The following is an 18293-nucleotide window of genomic DNA, read 5'->3' as shown; positions in this document are numbered from 1 at the left end:
AACAGCTGTAGGGAGTCGGGGTAACAGCTTTAGGGAGTCGAGGTAACAGCTGTATGGAGTCAGGGACAACAGCTGTAGGGAGTCGGGGTAACAGCTGTAGGGAGTCGGGGACAACAGCTGTAGGGAATCGGGGACAACAGGTGTAGGGAGTCGGGATAACAGGTGTAGGGAGTTGAGGTAACAGCTGTATGGAGTCAGGGACAACAGCTGTAGGGAGTCGGGGTAACAGCTGTAGGGAGTCGGGGACAACAGGTGTAGGGAGTCGGGGACAACAGCTGTAGGGAGTCGGGGACAACAGGTGTAGGGAGTCGGGGACAACAGCTGTAGGGAGTCGGGCTAACAGCTGTAGGGAGTCGGGGACAACAGCTGTAGGGAGTCGGGATAACAGCTGTAGGGAGTCGGGATAACAGCTGTAGGGAGTTGGGGTAACAGCTTTAGGGAGTCGAGGTACAGCTGTAGGGAGTCAGGGACAACAGCTGTAGTGAGTCAGGGGCAACAGCTGTAGGGAGTCGGGGACAACAGGTGTAGGGAGTCGGGGTAACAGGTGTAGGGAGTCGGGGACAACAGGTGTAGGGAGTCGGGGACAACAGGTGTAGGGAGTCGGGGACAACAGGTGTAGGGAGTGGGGGACAACAGCTGTAGGGAGTCGGGATAACAGCTGTAGGGAGTCGGGATAACAGCTGTAGGGAGTCGGGGTAACAGCTGTAGGGAGTCGGGGACAACAGCTGTAGGGAGTGGGGGACAACAGCTGTAGGGAGTCGGGATAACAGCTGTAGGGAGTCGGGGTAACAGCTGTAGGGAGTCAGGGTAACAGCTGTAAGGAGTCGGGGTAACAGCTGTAGGGAAACGGGACAATAGCTGTAGGGAGTCGGGGACACAGCTGTGGGGAGTCAGGGTGACAGCTGTAGAGCGTGGGTGTAACAGGTGTAGGGAGTTGGGGAAAGAGCTGTAGGGAGTGGGGGTAACAGCTGTAGGGAGTCAGGGTAACAGCTGTAGGGAGACGGGACAACAGCTGTAGTGAGTCGGGATAACAGCTGTAGGGAGACGGGACAACAGCTGTAGTGAGTCGGGATAACAGCCGTAGGGAGACGGGACAACAGCTGTAGGGAGTCGGGGACACAGCTGTGGGGAGTCAGGGTAACAGCTGTAGGGAGTCGGGATAACAGCTGTAGGGAGACGGGACAACAGCTGTAGGGAGTCGGGGACAACAGCTGTGGGGAGTCAGGGTAACAGCTGTAGGGAGTCGGGGTACCAACTGTTGGGAGTCGGGGAAACAGCTGTAGGGAGTGGGGGTAACAACTGTAGGGAGTCAGGGTAACAGCTGTAGGGAGACGGGACAACAGCTGTAGGGAGTCGGGATAACAGCTGTAGGGAGACGGGACAACAGCTGTAGGGAGTCGGGGACACAGCTGTGGGGAGTCAGGGTAACAGCTGTAGGGCGTGGGGGTAACAGGTGTAGGGAGTCGGGGAAACAGCTGTAGGGAGTGGGGGTAACAACCGTAGGGAGTCGGGGAAACAGCTGTAGGGAGTGGGGGTAACAACTGTAGGGAGTCGGGGACACAGCTGTAGGGAGACGGGACAACAGCTGTAGGGAGTCGGGGAAACAGCTGTAGGGAGTGGGGGTAACAGCTGTAGGGAGACGGGCCAACAGCTGTAGGGAGTCGGGGAAACAGCTGTAGGGAGTGGGGGTAACAGCTGTAGGGAGTCGGGGAAATAGCTGTAGGGAGTCGGCGAAACAGGTGTAGGGAGTGGGGGTAACAGCTGTGGGGAGTCAGTGTAACAGCTGTGGGGAGTCGGGGTAACAGCTGTGGGGAGTCGTCGTAACAGCTGTGGGGTGTCGGGGTAACAGCTGCGGGGACCCGGGGACAACAGCTGCAGGGAGCCGGGGACAACAGCTGCAGGGAGCCGGGGACAACAGCTGCAGGGAGTCAGGGACAACAGGTGTAGGGAGTCGGGGACAACAGGTGTAGGGAGTAGGGGACAACAGCTGTAGGGAGTCACAGTAACAGCTGTAGGGAGTCGGGATAACAGCTGTAGGGAGTCGGGGTAACAGCTGTAGGGAGTCGGGGTAACAGCTGTAGGGAGTCGGGGACACAGCTGTGGGGAGTCAGGGTAACAGCTGTAGGGAGTCGGGGTAACAACTGTAGGGAGTCGGGGAAACAGCTGTAGGGAGTGGGGGTAACAACTGTAGGGAGTCAGGGTAACAGCTGTAGGGAGACGGGACAACAGCTGTAGGGAGTCGGGGACACAGCTGTGGGGAGTCAGGGTAACAGCTGTAGGGCGTGGGGGTAACAGGTGTAGGGAGTCGGGGAAACAGCTGTAGGGAGTGGGGGTAACAACTGTAGGGAGTCGGGGACACAGCTGTAGGGAGACGGGACAACAGCTGTAGGGAGTCGGGGAAACAGCTGTAGGGAGTGGGGGTAACAGCTGTAGGGAGACGGGCCAACAGCTGTAGGGAGTCGGGGAAACAGCTGTAGGGAGTGGGGGTAACAGCTGTAGGGAGTCGGGGAAACAGCTGTAGGGAGTCGGCGAAACAGGTGTAGGGAGTGGGGGTAACAGCTGTGGGGAGTCGGTGTAACAGCTGTGGGGAGTCGGGGTAACAGCTGTGGGGAGTCGTCGTAACAGCTGTGGGGAGCCGGGGACAACAGCTGCAGGGAGCCGGGGACAACAGCTGCAGGGAGCCGGGGACAACAGCTGCAGGGAGTCAGGGACAACAGCTGCAGGGAGTCGGGGACAACAGGTGTAGGGAGTCGTGGACAAAAGGTGTATGGAGTCGGGGACAACAGCTGTAGGGAGCCAGGGACAACAGCTGTAGGGAGCCGGGGACAACAGCTGTAGGGAGTCGGGGACAACAGCTGTAGGGATCCAGGGTAACAGCTGTAAGGAGCCTCCAGACCCAAGTGTAAAATGCTAACACACTGTCACATTTTGTTTGGAGAATTGGTCTTTGAATGGTCTGTCACTAAAAAGTAAGGGTAGAGGTACTGACGGGTAAGATGATAACAGATTAATTCAGCTTGATTCAATCTGAAGCTATTACCGAATCAACCACTCCTATGTGGACAGTATAATGGGACATAGGTCCATAAATAAAGCATGGCTCACCTTTCACAGTTAAATCCAGGGAGTCACTAGGCGGCGACACATATGCTGTCCCAGAGACCGTTCTCTCGGAGGTACAGTTGTATTGTCCACTGTCATTTGTGTCGGCGTCTGTGATGGTGAAGTTGACTGACCAATCTGAGCCTGAAACATTCTGTGTATCAATGGGCGTCTGGTGATGTGTTCGGTACAAGCGGGAGATGTGGCTTGGGTAGGTGGCGGAGCACTTAATGCGGACTCGCTCCCCCACTGTGACCACACCAGAGGCTGGCTCCATCGAGACTGTGGGCTTCGGAAGCTCACCTGTCATAAAGAGACCACACGCGGGCGATTGAGTACCGCTGTAGACATCCACAACCGAGCAAGTGGGAGAACAAGGTACCCTGGGGGTGGGGCAGATTAGCTCCAATGCTATCGTCCCTGTGCTCGGGGATACCGACGCGTTAATGAGATCAGAGAACATGGGATAGAAGAGGGAGATAAAAAGGGGATAAAACCACAGATAAATGAATAAAAATAAAGATAAGTGGATAAAATTTTTTTTAAAATAACGTAGCGAAAAAGAGAATTAGAAAAAGTGGTGAGGCTGGAGGAGATGGTTTATGGTCTGAAGTCGTTGGAGTCAATGTTAAGCCCGGAAGGCTGTAAAGTGCCTAATCGGAAGATGAGGTGCTGTTCATCCATTTTGCGTTGGTGCTTCACTGGAACATTGCAGCAGGCCAATGATGGACATGTGGGCGTGAGGGAAGGATGGCGTCTTGAAATGGCAAGTGGCAAGCGGGTCTGAGTTCTGAAAGAGCCAGAGATGAGGGTGACGTTTTTTTTTTTCCATACAGTTGTTTGCTGTGATCTGCAAGGCATTGGCTTAACTGGCGCTCATGAGTGAGGGAGCGATTCAAAGCAACTTTCAAAATAGGGAACTGGGCATATCTTTGAAAACTGAAAAAAAAAACGGGCACTTGGCTAAATATAGGGTGGGGGATGGGGGTTCGGGATTGGGAATAATTGGAAACCACTTTCAAGCAGCCAGTTTGAGCTGAGTGAGCAATACCTGTGTAACAAATGTGCATGATTCTCCGTGTAGCTTGGTCAATAAGGGCCCCCCTTACCTGTTACTGTGAACTGTACCGGCTCGCTGAACTCTGAACGTAACCAGGTCCTGGTATCACTGAAGTACTTTCTATACTTGCAGTTGTAGCTCTCAAGGCCTTTCCAGGTTGTTTCTTGACGGATATGAATGACGGCCGTGTGGTTCTTCCCAAAGAAGGTCCCTTTCGACAGTTCCTCATTTCGGTAAAAATCGCCATGGCAGTCGGTGAAAGGGAAGTGACAGGTGAGGGAAAATTCCTCTCCTGGAAGAATAATGCTTGACGGTGGATCCATAGACAGGGTGGGCTTGGGCAAGTCAACTGAAGAGCAAACAATACGTCAGACATATAATCAGAACCACCAACAGCCCTTTATCATCCCTTTTAAATACATTGAACCAGAGATACTAGGAACAGGAGTAGGCCATTCGGAAATTCGAGCCTGTTCCGCCATTCATTATGATCATGGCTGATCCTCCAACTCAACGCCACATTCCCGCTTTCTCTCCATACCCCCTGACGGCCCGAAAATTTAAAATCTTATCAATTTATTTCTTGAATATACTCAGTGACCCGGCCTCCACAGCCTTCTGTGGTACACGATCCCATAGGTTGAACACCCTCTTGAATGAAGAAGTTGTTCATCATCTCAGTCCCAAATGGTCTGAACTGTATCCTGAGACTATGGCCCCTGGTTCGGGACTCCCCAACCAGGGGGATCATCCTCCTTGCATCTAGTCTGTCCAGCCCTGTTAGAATTTTACACGTTTCAATCAGATCCCCTCTCATTCTTCTAAACTCTAGTGAATACAGGCCCAATTAAAACATAGGAGATTGAATATACAAGCGATTTCCCAAAGTCCCCTAAATCTATTTCATAGTTAATCCAACTTTTAATCCAACAGTTTTAGAAAAAAAGCAAAAAAACTGCGGATGCTGGAATCCAAAACAAAAACAGAATTACCTGGAAAAACTCAGCAGGTCTGGCAGCATCGGCGGAGAAGAAAAGAGTTGACGTTTCGAGTCCTCATGACCCTTCGACAGAACTGTCGTTTTTATTAATTCATTTTTATCCACTAATTTGTATTTTTATTAATTTATATTCTTATTCATTGTTTTATCCCCTTTTTATCCACCACTCACCTTTGCATCCAATGTTCTCTCTTTTTCTCCCCACCTCCATCCCCTCACCCATCCTACTCCCCACAAGGGCCACATGATACTTTTCCATGTTATTCGTTTCAGAGTGCTTACCCTTGTTCTGCTATGATCACATTCTGCTTTCTTACCTTAATGCCATTATCAGCACCTCCTTTAATCCTTACCACTACCATTAACACTCCCTTTGTCCTTTTGCCCATGACCCCTTTGTCAATCTCCCCTTATCCCCCACCTATCGCTGGGCTTCTGTTCAAATTCACCTGCCCCATCCTCTCTTTAATAATAGAAATCACAACTCATTTCCCCTTCTTTTCAGCACTGAAGAAGAGTTATATGTACTCGAAACTATAACGCTGTTTCTCTCTCCACGGATGCTGTCAGAACTGCTGAGTTTTTTCCAGCATTTTCTGGCTTTTTTTTTCTGGCAAAACCAGAAAATGCTGGAAAAGCTCAGCAAGTCTGGCCAACATCTCTGGAGAGAGAAATATAGTTAACATTTCAACTTTGTGTGATTCTTCTCCAGAACGAAACAGACATAGAAATGTGTTGGATTTTGTATTGTTTAAGAGTGGGTGGAGCAGATGGAGCAAGATCGAAGGTCAGCGGCAGGTGGGTGCTCAGGAGTGGTTGATAAAGATGCCATGGGTGCAGTACAGAGGGAGTGTTATTGGTCGTGTTAAGGGCTAAAGAAGGTGTTAATGGTGGGATGAAGGTAAGATAGCAGAATGTGTCAATAGCAGAACAAGGGTCAGCACTCATGAAATAAATATATATGATCTAGTTTTACTTATTTTTAAATATTTTTATACTTATTTTTTAACATAAGTAAATATTTTTTTCTTTTTCAGCAGAGACATGTGGATTCGAAACCCTCACTCAGTTGCTCTCTCCACAGATAGTGAGAGACCCGTTGAGTTTTTCCAGCATTTTCTGTTTTTTAAAAGATTTCAGATATCCAGCATCCGCAGTATTTTACTTTTACCTTAATCTGACATGCAACAGCAGGTTTGACAGAACCACACTTGTGCAATGTTCCTAGTGAGTCACCCTTGCTGCCTTCATTCCCTTATTAATTTCTGGCTGATGATGTGAATCGCAGTGCCAAGTGGGAAGTGGGCAAGATGGGGGTTGTGCGTCATATTTAAACTCCGCCCCAATTTACTACATTCTGACTTCAATAAAGACCAATATCACATGGAGTGCCGAAACTGGGGCAGAATTTTGCGGCCCTGTCGCGGTGGGGGAGGGGGCCGGAAAATGCGACAAATCATTCAACAGCCCTTTGACATCGGCGAGAATTGAAAATCCCGCCGAGGGGATGTGGGGGGATGGGGGTGGGTGGCGTGGTAAATTTCTGCCCATGATTTCGCTGGTGGGTATGCTTTTAACCTGACTCCTCCGAAGGCAAGGCCAATGGCTAGTTCAGCGCCTGGTCCGATATTACTCCTCATGGTGGTCAGTGGTGTGTACATTAGAGGCGGGTCTTACACCATCACATTTCATTATCATATACAATGGGCGTCTGAGGTTAAAAGTATCCCCATCCACCTCTGCTGGGCTGTTACATAACACAGTAGCAGTGCAGCCCAGACCCAGCGTATGCATCACACTCCTTCCCGGCAGACTCCCAGAAGAACGATGCAGCTGAGGAGCCTGGAGTGGGATAACATCAGGCACCAAATGCACAGTTACACCCGCAATATACAAAATTATATTCCAAAATAAAAAATAAACTAACCCTAATTATTGGGATGGATGGATTGTCCTATTCAGATAGGTAAAATAGGCTGGGCACTTCCTCTCTGGAGCTAAGGAAATCGAGCGGTGATCTCATGCAAACAGACAAAATGATTAGAGGACTCGAGAGGTTAGATGTAGGAAGGATGCTTCCCCTGTTTGGGGGAGCTTCAGTTGTGGGGAGGTGGGTCTCCTCTAACAGGAGACAGCCTCCGAATAAAGGGCACGCCAAGTAGGGCTGAGGTAAGGAGGAGTTTGTTCACTCAGTGGGTGGTGAATCTTTGGAATTCTCCGCCCCAGACGGCAATGGGGGCTCAGTCGTTGGGTATGTTCAAGACTGAGATCGATAGATTTCGACATATTAAAAACATTTATATGGCTAGTCCATTTCAGGTTCTGGTCAATGGTAACCCCCAAGGTGTCGATAGTGAGGGATTCAGTGATGGTAATGCCCATTGAACATCAAGGGGTGCTCATTGGATTCTCTCTTGTTGGAGTTGGTCATTGCCTGGCACTTGTGTGGCATCACTGCTACTTGCCAGTTGTCAGTCCAAGCCTGAATATTGCCCAGGACTTGCTGCTGTCTTAAACAGCACAACATAACACCAAACTCCTGGCTCACTGTGGATCTTGAGAGCAGGAAATCTGCAATCCTTACTTGACCCGGCCTCCAGATCCACAATCAATGCGATCCAAACTGACATTGCATTTAAAGTGGCCTCGCAAGCCACTCCATTGGCTGCAGCTGTCCGAGAATGCAGTTGGCCACTACCTCCTCAAGGGCAATTCTGGATGGGCAAGGGTCTGTTCTGCACATCACGCCTGTGCTTGTGATTTGGAAGAGCTATTTCACGTTACCCATTCTAGTTTTCTTTCATACATCGATCCATTTCATTGTCAAACCCCGGGGAAACCAGCAGTTGGATCTATTAGGGATTATCAGTAAGCATTAATAATGTATAACGATTTGACTAGAATCTATGTTCTCTCCAAGCCTGAGTCTGTACTTCACAAATGACAGCAATTCCTCTCATTCTGCGGCGCAGGTAAGCACTGGGACTGCAGAGTATCTGTGTCACTCACCACTCCCAACTCCAAGCGACGCCACTGCAAGACAACAAATCAGTGAAGGCACCATCAGCTCGAGCACTCTATTCAAAACTCGCTACACATGGATTTCGATTGAATCAGAGCGCACCCAGATTGAAATAATTTGCTAAAGGAGCACAGAGTCATAGAGTGATACAGCACAGAAACAGGCCCTTCGGCCCATCCTGTCGGGGCTGTCCATCAACCACCTTTCTAGTCTAATCCAATTTTCCAGCACTTAGTCCATACCCCTGTATGCTAAGCGGCGGTGAGGGGGTGGGGGTATTGGTGGGATGGGGAAAGGGGAAGCCTTTCTTGCACAATAACTTGTTGTGGGCTGCAACTGGCTGCCTGAATGAGCGTTGGAAGCGAGTTCAACAGTGACTTTCTAAAGGGATGTGGATAATTAATAAATGTTAAATATGAAGGGGACATGGAATTGAGATTAATTACATTAGTCTTGCGCCACACGGACTGCAGCGGTTCAAGAAGGCAGCTCACCACCACCTTCTCAAGAGACAATGACATATGGGCCATAAATGCTAGCCCAGCCAGCGAGGTCCACACCCCTTGAATGAATGTTAAAGAAAAGAGACAGCATATGCACAAGGGGCAAAATGGAATCCCAATGCGCTGTATTAGCCTCTGATCTTCTGATCTTTGAGTGCCTCTGCTAGGTTCCCTTGCTGTGAAATTGTGCGGATTGACCGTGGAATGAACTCGATTGTTCGCTGAATAGGAACAGAGGGTACAGAAGGCCGTGGGCTCATGACCCACAGTGACACAATCCAGGCTGGCACCTCTAGTGCAGTACCAGGGCTGCCCTGCTGGCTGCGCTGTCTTTCAGAATAAACATTAAGCCGTGGGCCAATCGTGTGGGGGTAAAACAGAAAGGCCTCTGGTGCTTATTTGAAGAGCAGGGACTTTCTACATCAGTGACCCTTTTATGGAAATTAATTGACACTGGAAACACCTCAGACAAAGTGTTCACAACACGATCTCCCAAAGAAAAGGCTTTCTGTTCCATACATCTTAACATTGAAACATAGAAAGTGGGAGCAGGAGTAGGCCACTCGGCCCTTCGCGCCTGCTCGGCCATTCAACGTGATCACGGCTGATCCTCTATCTCAATGCCATACTCCCGCTCTCTCGCCGCCCCCCTTGACACCCTCAGAGTCCAGAAATCTATCTATTCCTTTCTTAAATATATTCAGTGATTTGGCCTCTGTGGCAGAGAATTTCACAGTTTTACCAGCCTCTGAGTGAAGAAAACAAGGATATAAGGAGTAGGAGCAAGAGTAGGCCATTCGGCCCCTCAAGCCTGCCTGGCCATTCAATAAGATCATGGCTGATCTGCCCCAGGTCTCACCTCCTCTTTCGTGCCCATTTCTATGGAGCTTTGATTGCACAGATTATGGTGCGTGCTCTGGAATGGACTACATGGGTCAGTGACTTCAACAGAGATAATGTCAACTTTCCAGATGCTTGTGAGACGTGGGATGAAGGGATCCGACAACAGGAAGGTTCATGAGATCACCATCGCTGCCTGTGTGGAGGAGTCCTGGTGAGGGAACCTGGTGAGGGAACCTGGTTTGGGGACCTGGTGAGGGGACCTGGTGTGGGGACCTGGTGAGGGAACCTGGTGTGGGGACCTGGTGAGGGGACCTGGTGAGGGAACCTGGTGAGGGGACCTGGTGAGGGGACCTAGTATGGTGACAGGGTCAGGGAACCTGGTGAGGGAACAGGGTGAGGGAACCTGGTGATGGCTCCTGGCGTGGGGTCATGGTGAGGGGTCCTGGTGAGGGTCCTGGTGACAGAAACTGGAGAGGGGTCCTGGTGAGGGAGCCTGGAGAGGGGACCTCGTGAGGGGTCCTAGAGTGGAGATCTGGTGAGGGAATCTGGTGACAAAAACTGGTGAATGGACCTGGTGAGGGAACCTGATGAGAGGACCCTGGTGAATGGACCTGGTGAGGGAACCTGGTGAGGGGATCCTGGTGAGGGAATCTGGTGACAGAAACTGGTGAATGGACCTGGTGAGGGAACCTGATGAGAGGACCCTGGTGAATTGACCTGGTGAGGGAACCTGGTGAGGGGATCCTGGTGAGGGGATCCTGGTGAGGGGTCCTGGTGAGGGGTCATGGTGAGGGGCCCTGGTGAGGGGAGCTGGTGAGGGGATCTGGTGACAGAAACTGGTGAATGGACCTGGTGAGGGAAACTGGTGAGGGGCTCCTGGTGAATGGACCTGGTGAGGGGATCCTGGTGAGGGGTCCTGGTGAGGGGATCTCGTGAGGGGTCCTGACAAGGGTACTTGGTGAAGGGAACTGGGGATGGGACCTGGTGAGGGAAACTGGTGTGGGGATCCTTGTGAGGGTCTTGATGTGGGTCTTGGTGTGAGGTCCTGGTGAGGAGATCCTGGTGAGGGGATTCTGGCGAGGGGATCCTGGTGAGGGGACCTGGTGAGGGGACCTGGTGAGGGGACATGTTGAGGGGACATATTGAGGGATCCTGAAGAGGGAATCTGGTGACTGAGGGAATTCTGGTGAGGGAAACTAGTTATGGAACCTGGTGAGCAGGCCTGGTGAGGGGACTTGGTGAGGGGACCCGAGTGACGGGGTCCTCATGAAGGAGCCTGGTGAGGGGATGCTGGTGAGGAACCTGTTGAGGAGACTTGGTGCGTGGTTCTGGCCTAGGGCTCCTGGTCAGGGTTCCTGGTGAGGGCCCCTGGTGAGGGGACCTGGTGAGGAGCCCTGGTGAGGGGAACTGGTGAGGGGACCTGTTGAGGTGACCTGGTGAGGTGTCCTGGTGAAATGCCCTGGTGAGGGGTTCCTGGTGACATTGCAGTTCTCACCAGGCAATGGCCTTCCTCATGTGGATGAGAAGGAGAAGGAAGATGGAGGGAAGAGCTCTCTCTCACTTGGACTACAGAGCTGAACACTGGTACCACAAGCTACTGCGATCAATAACTCTCCGTCTGTCCATCCATTGGGATAAGTACATTGCTCTCAACTGTCATTGGCCATATACCTTTTCTGTCTAAGTATTTCCTGTAACATATCTAAACTGTTGCTTCTTAAGAAACTTAATAAACTTTATTCTAATTGTTTATGAATAGTCGACTGCCCATCTGGCCCCAAATTCTCCTCATGGTCCTAATTAGTACGCTTTACTCATTCTCATTGAATGGTGGTATATATATATATATATATAGGATTATTGTATATATATAATATATTGGGGATTATGGTGTATGTATGTAATATATTAGAGATTATGGTGTATAAATATATATATATATTGGGGATTATGGTATGTATATAATATATTGGGGATTATGGTGTGTGTATGTAATATATTGGAGATTATGGTGTATATATATATATATATATCTAAAGGGGTTTATGGTGTATATATATAATATATTAGGATAATGGTAGATATTATGGTTGTATGAAAAGGGAAAACAATGAGCTATTGAATTATAATCCATAATGAAGAGGGTTGATAGGGGAATCTCTGTGGAAGCCCAGGACAAGGGGGAAGAATATCTTCCCTTGATGACAGATATGAGGTGGAATTTCTTCCTGTGGAAGGGCTTGATTGTTTGGACTTCTTTTTTTCCCCCAGAGAACAGTAGAGGCTGTGTTACTGAATCTGTTTCACACTGAGTTGAACAGGATTGACGATGGTGTCAGTGGGAATGAGGTCATAGATTTAGGACATTGAGGCTGATGCCACCATCAGGGCATGTATAACAATTTTAGATGTCATTTTCCTGTTGCTATTTCTTAACTCGTATGTTCTTATTTGGAGGATAAGTGTCAGCTCTTGTTCATTACACATAACCACATGGGTCATGTTGTAATCTTATGGTAGCTGCTGATTCAACATCTACAGACTGACTGAAAAATTGCGACAGTGAAATTCAACAGCGTAACCAGCCTTTCCCAATGATCAGACGTCATCATTGCCTAACCAGCGCCTGGCCAGTTGTCCTGATCCCCTGTGTTACCAGTTACAGATGAACAATTTAACACAATGATCAAGGGAATTGTTAGGATTTTATTTTCATAGATACATTCTTCTTTGCATATTGAATGCAGTACCAGAAAGGGTGAAGCAGCCTTAAACAGCCAGTATTTATATTTAAACAAAAGGAAATTGGGGAAATACTTGATACAGATCACACTCATGAAGATAAAGGAAGGTAGAAAGATGACAAAGAAGAACTCATTCTGGTACAGGCACAGGAGGGATTGGCCGACTGGGAAAATTAGTGGGGAATGGGTGTCACAGGGCGAGAGCACAAGCGACAGTGTTGAGAGCGATGGGATTATTTAATTAAAAGTGTTAATTCTACAGTTTGCAGGATAATAGAGAGATTAGCACAGGGGGTGGAGGATGGGGGTGAACAGGCATGTAAAAAGCAGCATCAGGATTGTAGGGTCTAGAGGAGGCTACAGAGATAGGGAGGGAGGGTGAGTGAGGGGCTGTGCATGGATTTGAACAGGAGGATGAGAATTGTAGGGGCTGGAGGAGATTACAGAGATAGGGAGGGAGGGGGTGAGGGAGGGATTTGAACAGGAGGATGAGAATTGTGGGGGCTGGAGGAGGTTAGAGAGATAGGGAGGGAGGGGGCGAGGTAGTGAGTTGAAGAGGAAGATGAGAATTGTAGGAGCTGGAGGAGGTTACAGAGATAGGAAGGGAGGGGTGAGGGAGGGATTTGAACAGGAGGATGAGAATTGTGGGGGCTGGAGGAGGTTACAGATAGGGAGGGAGGGGGCGAGGTAGTGATTTGAACAGGAGGATGAGAATTGTAGGGGCTGGAGGAGGTTACAGAGATAGGGAGGAAGGGGGTGAGGGAGGGATTTGAACAGGAGGATGAGAATTGTAGGGGCTGGAGGAGGTTACACAGATAGGGAGGGAGGGGGTGAGGGATGGATTTGAACAGGAGGACGAGAATTGTAGGGACTGGAGGAGGTTACAGAGATAGGGAGGGAGGGGATGAGGGAGGGATGTGAACAGGAGGAAGACAGTTGTGGGGGCTGGAGGAGGTTACAGAGATAGGGAGGGAGGGGTGAGGGAGGGATTTGAACAGGAGGATGAGAATTGTAGGGGCTGGAGGAGGTTACAGAGATAGGGAGGGAGGGGTGAGGGAGGGATTTGAACAGGAGGATGACAATTGTAGGGACTGGAGGAGGTTACAGAGAGAAGGAGGGAGGGGGTGAGGGAGGGAGGGATTTGATCAGGAGGATGAGAATTGTAGGGGCTGGAGGAGGTTACAGAGATAGGGAGGGAAGGGGTAAGGGAGGGATTTGAACAGGAGGATGAGAATTGTAGGGGCTGGAGGAGGTTACAGAGAGAGGGAGGGAGGGTGTGAGGGAGGGATTTGAACAGGAGGATGAGAATTGTAGGCACTGGAGGAGGTTACAGAGATAGGGAGGGAGGGGGTGAAGGAGGGATTTGAACAGGAAGATGGGAATTGTAGAGGCTGGAGGAGGTTACAGAGATAGGGAGGGAGGGGGTGATTTGAACAGGAGGATGAGAATTTGAGAATCGAGATGTTCCCTGAGAACCAGTGTGGGTCAGTGACCACCGGGAGGTGGTGAGGGCGAGGTGGCCAGGAACAAGTTAGGAAAGGGGCGGGTGGCAGGGAATTGAAGGAGCTGCAAGTTAAAGAGGGTGAGTTGAGCCCAAAGATGAAGTTTAAAATCGAGGTTTAGGGCAAGAGCATCAGAAATTGGAGTGAGCTGGAAAGCTGTAATTATAAGCAAACAATAAAGCAGGGGAGACTTGAATTACAATTCAACAGCTTTACCATCCCAGGTCACTTCAAAAACTTTTAAAAAATGATAAATCATAATTGGATTTGCAGCATTTAAAACTATATACCGTTATCATTCTGTTTGAACTTCCCCATTTCAACTTTTCTTCATCAAGATCTTAAAGTGAAGTAAACACATAACTTCCCTGCCCCTGCTGTTGTGTGAACTAAATGCTCAAGCGAAGAGAGACTTACTGATCAGCAGCAGGCTGGAAGTAACTGCCATCTGGAGAATGGCGTTCAGACCATACACAGGCATTGGGAAGCAATCTCCTGCTGCCTCTTTCTCTGGCTGAGCCCCGGGACTAATGATGAGACGGCTCAGATGTTGTGAAATCAAAAATAAAGTGACCAGGATATGACGTGATGGAGCAAGTGAAAAGTTAATCTAAAAGGGGAAAAATAAACAGACGGATGGTGTTCCTAATCACCGCAGAATTGGGAAGTACCTGCGGATGTGTCTCTGTGATGGGGAAGTGCTGTCACATGCTCAGAGGTACCAAGCTTCTCTCACCAGCCCTTCATCTTGACTCCCTCTCTATGCTTGTAAACCACTTGCCCCCATCACCAACCACCGCCCTCCTCTTGGTGAAAGGCACCGAGTGGACAAGGGCTGCAACACCAGGTATCCCCGTCTGTTCAGCATCTCTGGGGAGGAAGAGGTGAGCAGCAGAGGGCTGAATGGCACCTGTATTGGCATGTCGAATTGGCATCCCTCTGGACCCACACCCAAGAGTGGATTAGCAGGCGCCTTGGCTCCCTGGGGAATGTCCCTGTAACTGAACAGACACTGAGCTGATGAACAGTTTACAGATAATTGGAGGAGGGTCACCATGTTACCGATATAAGCATGTGGGGGGCTGGGGGGGAGTGGTGGGGGGTGGGTTTGAGCAGGAGGATGGGAATTGTAGGGACTGGAGGAGGTTACGGTGATAGGGGGTGAGGGAGGGATTTGAAAAGGACGATGAGAATTGTAGGGACTGGAGGAAGTTACAGAGATAGGGAGGGAGGGGGTGAGGGAGGGATTTGCACAGGAGGATGAGAATTGTAGGGGCTGGAAGAGGTTACAGAGATAGGGAGGGAGGGGGTGAGGGAGGGATTTGAACAGGAGGATGAGAATTGTAGAGGCTGGAGGAGGTTACAGAGATAGGGAGGGAGGGGGTGAGGGAGGGATTTGAACAGGAGGATGAGAATTGTAGGGGCTGGAGGAGGTTACAGAGAGAGGGAGGGAGGGGGTGAGGGAGGGATTTGATCAGGAGGATGAGAATTGTAGGGTTTGGAGGAGGTTACAGAGATAGGGAGGGAGAGGGCGAGAGAGGGATTTAAACAAGAGGATGACAGTTGTAGGGGCTGGCGGAGGTTACAGAGATAAGGAGGGAAGGGGTGAGGGAGTGATTTGAACAGGAGGATGGGAATTGTAGGGGCTGGAGGAGGTTACAGAGATACGGAGGGAGGGGGGTGAGGGAGGGATTTGAACAGGAGGATGGGAATTGTAGGGGCTGGAGGAGGTTACAGAGATAGGGAGGGAGGTCGAGGGGCCATGTAGGGATTTGAAGCGGAGGAAGAGATTTGTAGGTATTGGAGGAGTTGAGATAGGGAGGGAGGGTGTGAAGGAGTGATTTGAACGGGACGATGAGAATTGTAGGGTCTGGAGGAGGTTCCAGAGATAGGGAGGGTGGGAGCGATGGAGGGATTTGAACAGGAGGATGAGAATTGTAGGGGCTGGAGGAGGTTACAGAGATAGGGAGGGAGGGGGTGAGGAAGGGATTTGAACAGGAGGATGAGAATTGTAGGGGCTGGAGGAGGTTAGAGATAGGGAGGGAGGGGATGAGGGAGGGATTTGAACAGGAGGATGAGAATTGTAGGGGCTGGAGGAGGTTACAGAGATAGGGAGGGAGGGGTGAGGGAGGGATTTGAAGAGGAGGATGACAATTGTAGGGACTGGAGGAGGTTACAGAGATAGGGAGGGAGGGGGTGAGGGAGGGATTTGAACAGGAGGATGAGAATTTAGGGACTGGAGGAGGTTACAGAGATAGGGAGGGAGGGATTTGAACAGGAGGATGGGAATTGTAGGGGCTGGAGGAGGTTACAGAGATAGGGAGGGAGGGGGTGAGGGAGGGATTTGAACAGGAGGATGAGAATTGTAGGGACTGGAGGAGGTTACAGAGAGAAGGAGGGAGGGGGTGAGGGAGGGATTTGAACAGGAGGATGAGAATTTAGGGACTGGAGGAGGTTACAGAGATAGGGAGGGAGGGATTTGAACAGGAGGATGGGAATTGTAGGGGCTGGAGGAGGTTACAGAGATAGGGAGGGAGGGGGTGAGGGAGGGATTTGAACAGGAAGATGGGAATTGTAGAGGCTGGAGGAGGTTACAGAGATAGGGAGGGAGAGGGTGAGGGAGGGATTTGAACAGGAGGATGGGAATTGTAGGGGCTGGAGGAGGTTACAGAGAGAGGGAGGGAGGGGGTGAGGGGCATTGAGGTATTTGAACAGGAGAATGAGGATTGTAGAGGCTGGAGGAGGTTACAGAGAGAGGGAGGGAGGTCGAGGGGCCATGTAGGGATTTGCACAGGAGGAAGAGAATCGTAGGTATTGGAGGAGTTGAGAGAGGGAGGGAGGATGTGAGGGAGGGATTTGAAGAGCAGGATGAGAATTGTAGGGGCCACGAAGGGATATGAAGAGGAGGATGGGATTTGTACGAGGTGGAGGAGGGAGTTTGGGGCCAGGCCTGGAATCGAACAGCAGGTTGAGAATCACTGGAACTAGCTAAGGGGAGATGTATTTGAGGTTTTGGGGATTATGATGTGATTGATACGGTAAAGAGTACATATAAAGTTGCTTCTCGAGGCTGTGCCACCAGTGAGGGGAAAGAGTGACTTCAATTAATTCGCAACATTATCAGAAACGAGATGCAATCAATGATCTACTCAGTGGGCAGTTTGACCTCAAATACATCTCCCCCTGACCAGTTCCAACAATTCTCACCCTCCTGTTCGAGTCCACACATGGGCCCCGAAACCCCTCCCAAAACAGCAGGTCACATCATTACCATGTTGCTCCATGTTGTTTGTTTACACACTGCTACCCTTGTTCTGCTTTCTTCACATTCTGTTTCTTATCCTTTACGTCACTACGAACACCTTTTATTTTAGCCCTTATCATGACCATTAACGGTCCCTTTGCCCTGTTGTTCATGACCCCTTTGTCAATCTCCTTTGTCAAGCAAGTAACTAAGAAGGCAAATGGAATTTTGGCCTGTATTGCTAGGGAGTTGAAGTTTAAAAATAGAGAAGTCTTGTTACAACAGGACAGGTGTGTTTGTGAGGCCACATCTGGAATACTGTGTCCAGTTTCTCTCCCAGTATTTAATAAAGGGTAAACTGGCATTGGAGGCAGTTCAAAGGAGATTCCCTAGGCTGATTCCTGGGATGAAGGGATTGACTTATCAAGAACGTCTCCACAGGTTAGGCCTTTATTCATTAGAGTTTCGAAGAATGAGGGGTGGTCTTACTGAAACGTCCAAGATTCATGGGGCAGATGGTGAGAAGAGTTTTCACTAGTGGGGGGCAATCTCGAACTAGGGGACATATTTACACAACAAGGGAACAATCATTTAAAATTGAGGTGCAAAGGAATTTCTTCTCTCAGGAGGTAGTGAATGTCTGGAATTCCCTACCACAGAGAGTAGTGGAGGCTAGATTACTGAAAATATTTAAAGAGGGGCTAGATAGGGTTTTGAAATATTGAGGAGTTGAGGGCTATGAGGAGCTGGTATGGAAGGGGAGTTTGGCACAGATCAGCCGTGAACTCAGTAAATGGCGAGGCAGGTCTGAGGGGCTGAATGGCCTACTCCTGATTGTATTTCTTATGTTCTTCTATGTCCGTACCTATCGCTAACCTTCCATCCAGTTTCACATGCTACACCTCCCCCTATAACAGTATAAATTCATCACTTCTCTACAGCCCTGAAGAAGATCTGTACAGACTCGAACCGTTAACTCTGTTTCTCTTTCCGTGGAGGCTGCTAGACCTGCTGAGGTTCTTTTTCCAGCATTTTCTGTTTTTTTTTGTTTCAGTTTCCGAACGTCCACAGTAATTTGCTTGTGTCACCGAGTAGACTGTTTCAGTGACTGCTGGCATTCCCCGGTTCATATTCAAAAGGAATCCATCTACTTGAAAGGTTATTTCACACTGAGATGTGACAGCCTGGGTTAGGAACTACTTCATGAGAATTCAGGGGGGGAGTTCTCGGTGGAAGAGGGGATGAGGTGATGTGGAACACAGCAAAATCATGG

General features: G+C 49.7%; 1 protein-coding gene across 1 annotated transcript in view; it reads right to left on the bottom strand.

The window, feature by feature from the left end:
* Positions 1 to 17193, bottom strand: part of LOC121273096 (osteoclast-associated immunoglobulin-like receptor) — a 28709-nt gene extending 11516 nt beyond the window's left edge. The window contains exons 1-5 of the mRNA XM_041180061.1: positions 17125 to 17193; positions 14194 to 14386; positions 8172 to 8195; positions 4212 to 4511; positions 3106 to 3405 (exon numbers count right to left, since the gene is read on the bottom strand). Of these exons, the coding sequence (XP_041035995.1) occupies positions 3106 to 3405; positions 4212 to 4511; positions 8172 to 8195; positions 14194 to 14386; positions 17125 to 17193 (886 nt within the window). The remainder of the gene's footprint in view (positions 1 to 3105; positions 3406 to 4211; positions 4512 to 8171; positions 8196 to 14193; positions 14387 to 17124) is intronic.
* Between the last annotated feature and the right edge of the window lie 1100 nt (positions 17194 to 18293).

Source organism: Carcharodon carcharias, chromosome 39 (assembly GCF_017639515.1).
Source record: "Carcharodon carcharias isolate sCarCar2 chromosome 39, sCarCar2.pri, whole genome shotgun sequence".
Lineage (NCBI taxonomy): Eukaryota > Metazoa > Chordata > Chondrichthyes > Lamniformes > Lamnidae > Carcharodon > Carcharodon carcharias.
Note: the sequence above shows the minus strand (reverse complement) of the source record. Positions and strands in the feature narration are given on the sequence as shown.